This window comes from Sinocyclocheilus grahami, unplaced genomic scaffold (assembly GCF_001515645.1).
Source record: "Sinocyclocheilus grahami isolate Dianchi unplaced genomic scaffold, SAMN03320097.WGS_v1.1 scaffold191.1, whole genome shotgun sequence".
Taxonomy (NCBI): Eukaryota; Metazoa; Chordata; class Actinopteri; order Cypriniformes; family Cyprinidae; genus Sinocyclocheilus; species Sinocyclocheilus grahami.
Window position 1 is genome coordinate 417,273 of NW_015505370.1, and position 3,747 is coordinate 421,019.

The following is a 3,747-nucleotide window of genomic DNA, read 5'->3' on the forward strand; positions in this document are numbered from 1 at the left end:
TATATATATATATATATATATATATATATATATAGACTTTTTATATTTTGAATGAAGTCTCTTATGCTCACCAAGGCTGCATTTATTAGATTACAAATACAGTAAAAACAGTAATATCATAAAATACTTCCACAATTTTAAATGATTCTTTTAATTTTAAATATACTTTCAAATGTAATTTGTTTCTGTGATGGCCTAGCTGAAGTTTCAGCAGCCATTACTCCAATCTTCAGTGTCACATGATCCTTCAGAAATCATTCTAATATGCTGATTTGCTGCACAATAAACAACAATATAACAACATAATACTCTTTACTCACTTTAGATCAATTTAATGCATCGCAGCTCAATAAATGTGTTAATTTCTTTCAAAAAAGAAAAAAACTCCTAATGAAAATATCTTACTGACACCAAACTTTTGAACGGTTGTGCATATATAACGTTTTCTTTGTCTTGAAACATTAGTGCTGAAGCTCAGCATATCCTCACCTGGTTAGTGAGCGTGAGTATTTCACCTTCTTGAACAGTCAGCTCATTGTTGCCAGGCTCAGCGGTGAAGTCATATAATACCTGAGCCTGAACACAGCAAACATATGGGTAACACAGAACAGTAACTACTGCATGAATATTTCAGTGTGGCATGGCTAAAACTTTCACCTCTGTGTTTTGTTGCTGAAAAAAACTAAAACACTTCAATCTAATTATGTAGATGTTACATGTGTAACAATATATCACATTAAAAACATAAAGCTAAGTTTGTAGGTGATTCCTCATCAGCTCCAAGAATAATAAAAACACATGTCCATTTTTGCTAATGAATGCACACAGGTCCCAAATGAGATTATCATAATGAAACACATTTTTTCGACAGCAATGTCACCTTTTCACCCAAAAAGATCTATCTTACTATATGCTGGAAGATTTTATAGCCTCATTTCTGCATATGAGGGCTCATCTGCATGACCAACCATCACAAAACACAGCCAACATGTAAACCAAAATGTGGTTTCTGTGCCAAACCACCTCTAACCAAGCTCAGCTTCCACATGTAGTGCGCTGACTGTTTATCCATATCAAAAGGATATGATAATGCTGAAAAATCATTGTACACTGAATGACATGTTCCCTTGGGTTCTGTTCCTTACAGGATGCACCATGTTCCTGTTCACAGCAAAAAGGTGGACACAGGCGACACAAAATGCTTGTCTCATTGTGACCTGAGGTGCCTACCTAGACAGCATTTTGTGGTGGGTTTTGAGTCAGCTGACTGTTTGCGTATATTTGTACCCAGATGACTCAGAACCTGCATATAATGCCCACAAATGCTACTAATGCAGCTCATTAGGGTTTGAGACACCGCACGTTTTTGATATTTTAAGAAATTCTTTTTCAAAACTCTATTCAGAAATACATTTTCCGTACTAATTCCCAACAGATAATAACAATATATACAAAAACGTTAAGTTACAGCTTTAATACACTTAGCGAAACTTGTCATTTGCATCTGCTTTCATTTTTTTTATTTTTTTATAAATGTAACCAATTTTACTATTTTCATCATTTAATCTAACTGATCTTTATGGTTATTGTCAAACCATGCTTTTTTGTGTGTTTTTGTAAAGCATCAAAATTATGAATGAATACTTACAATAGTAAGTACAATAGTGCCAATTTAGTGTTTACAATATATTTTCAAAATGTGTGTGTGTTTCGATTTGCAATGTCAACACAGATTAGGAAAGATGGCAAGCGAGAGGTACCAATCAATGACTTTGTGCACAAGAGCCCATCAGAAATGCCAAGGAGGTGGGCATGGGCCCCATTAAAAATATGCACATCATGAAATTGATGCGTCAAATAAAGTCTAGCCATCTTTTTACAGTATACTGTGTGATAAACAGAGACTAAATTACTCAAACTAACCTCAATCAATAAAAAAAGGTCACCTACAGTGGCCTATCAGTTCAGACCATTTTATAAAGAAAAACAGCAAGTCTGCAAGCTATGCAGCACATAGTAGCCTAAAACAATACATGGAAATGCCCAATGAATTAGTGCAAGGCTACTTACTCGTTTCAAAATGCTCACAGTATCATTTAAAGTCCTTGATTAAGCATGCTCTTATGACATGTCACAATAATCTCATGTTTTTACTGTGTATACACCACAAAAGTAGAATAGCAGGTTTCAAAACAACCACTAGCTGTGTGTTCCGTTTGGAATCATGTATTAAGAGTTTTGAAAATGTACCATTTCATGAAAAAAACAATCAAAAAAACTAACAAAAAAAACAACAAAACACCTTCAGCAATTCCTGTAATAAAAGATAATAAAACATAATTAACTTAACGCGTGTTCCCTGACTCCCTGGTGCTATATACATGCTGTAAAAATTAATGAATGAATGAATGATTTAATAAGTTCCAAAAGGTACACATAGGCCTACTCTATCCCTTACTATTCATAGTTTCGTGTCATAATTCTCAGTTCAGTTTGTTGCAGCAACGATAATTCATTTAGAACCTAAATATAATTTGGATACACATTAAATAGGCATACTATAATCTATTTTACCTGAAACATTTTTACACGTTTATTAAAACGCTATTTTGTGTTCATAAACTTGCCACAATGTTGTACTTTACATATTTATCAGTACGTATGTCTGATACTGATGAAGTAACTTTTTTCACTCCATTAATCAAATCCTCGATTCGGGGGATTTGATTCAAAAAGTCAATGTTTTCTTGATTGGAGAACCGGTCAGTCATTGAATGAATTGTCCTAACCGGTTCAAATGATTCGTTGATAAGAACCGACTCAATAGAATTCGTTTAGAAAAGGGCTTCGGTACTGGTTTTGCAAACAGTAGCCTACAGCAGTGTAGGGTACTATACAGTTCAAATAGCCTAAGTCAAGATCAGTTTAACGACCTATTAACTAAACTCTTGCTAAACTAGCCTACTTAACATTTTGTTAGAATTCGTTTCATACAACTCTTGTTGTAATACAACCTATTTTATCGGGTGGTAATTTTACTTAAAAGTACAGTCCATTACTAAAGTACACCGATGAACTTTGTCTACAGCGTGTAACAATAATGCAACATGAATTGTCGTTTGGCTGTAGTTCGTATGAGACAAATGCGCCACAGTCATTTCATTAGTAGTGTTTATCCCAGTGTTATGCCAAAACTTACCTTCACTGCCATCGTGGTATCAATAATTGAATCACCATTAACATGCGATATGAGCTCTTAGAATAAACAAAACGTAGTAAAAACAAACCTTTCTGTCTCTAAAAGAAGCGAAAATTACGCGTTTGTTTGTGTTATGCAGCAGTGACCGCTCTCGATTAGCAAAGCATAGCTCGATAAAATCCAGTTATCTGACCCATATAACGAGATATGGGCGTTGAAAATGTAGACGTTTCGTCCTCTTTCCCTAACTCAGACCCGGAAAACTTCAGCACATTGGCCTCAAAATGTATGACTTATAGAGCTGTCAGAGCAGCTCTTCCTCCAACTCACACACCGCCCAGTAAAGCTCAAGTAAACAACAGAGACATTATGCAATGAAACACTTGATTTCAGCATTTATTTAAATGTTGTAAAACGTATTAGATATTGAAATTATTATGAAATTAAGCTATTTAATTGAACACAAGCATTTTATTTGAAACCCTTATGTCTTTGCAGCAGTGAAACATTGTTTGTGATAGTGCTGAGGCCTGTCAGAGCAGGTTTGT

At 34.6% G+C, this 3,747-nt stretch overlaps 1 protein-coding gene across 2 annotated transcripts in view; it reads right to left on the reverse strand.

Annotated features, from left to right (window-relative positions):
• LOC107594779 (sorting nexin-9-like) overlaps positions 1 to 3,528 on the reverse strand; it is a 13,706-nt gene extending 10,178 nt beyond the window's left edge. For both annotated transcript variants that reach the window (XM_016284958.1, XM_016284957.1), the window contains exons 1-2: positions 3,200 to 3,528; positions 490 to 576 (exon numbers count right to left, since the gene is read on the reverse strand). In XM_016284958.1, the coding sequence (XP_016140444.1) occupies positions 490 to 576; positions 3,200 to 3,211 (99 nt within the window). In that variant the 5' untranslated portion in view covers positions 3,212 to 3,528. The remainder of the gene's footprint in view (positions 1 to 489; positions 577 to 3,199) is intronic.
• Positions 3,529 to 3,747: the final 219 nt, after the last annotated feature.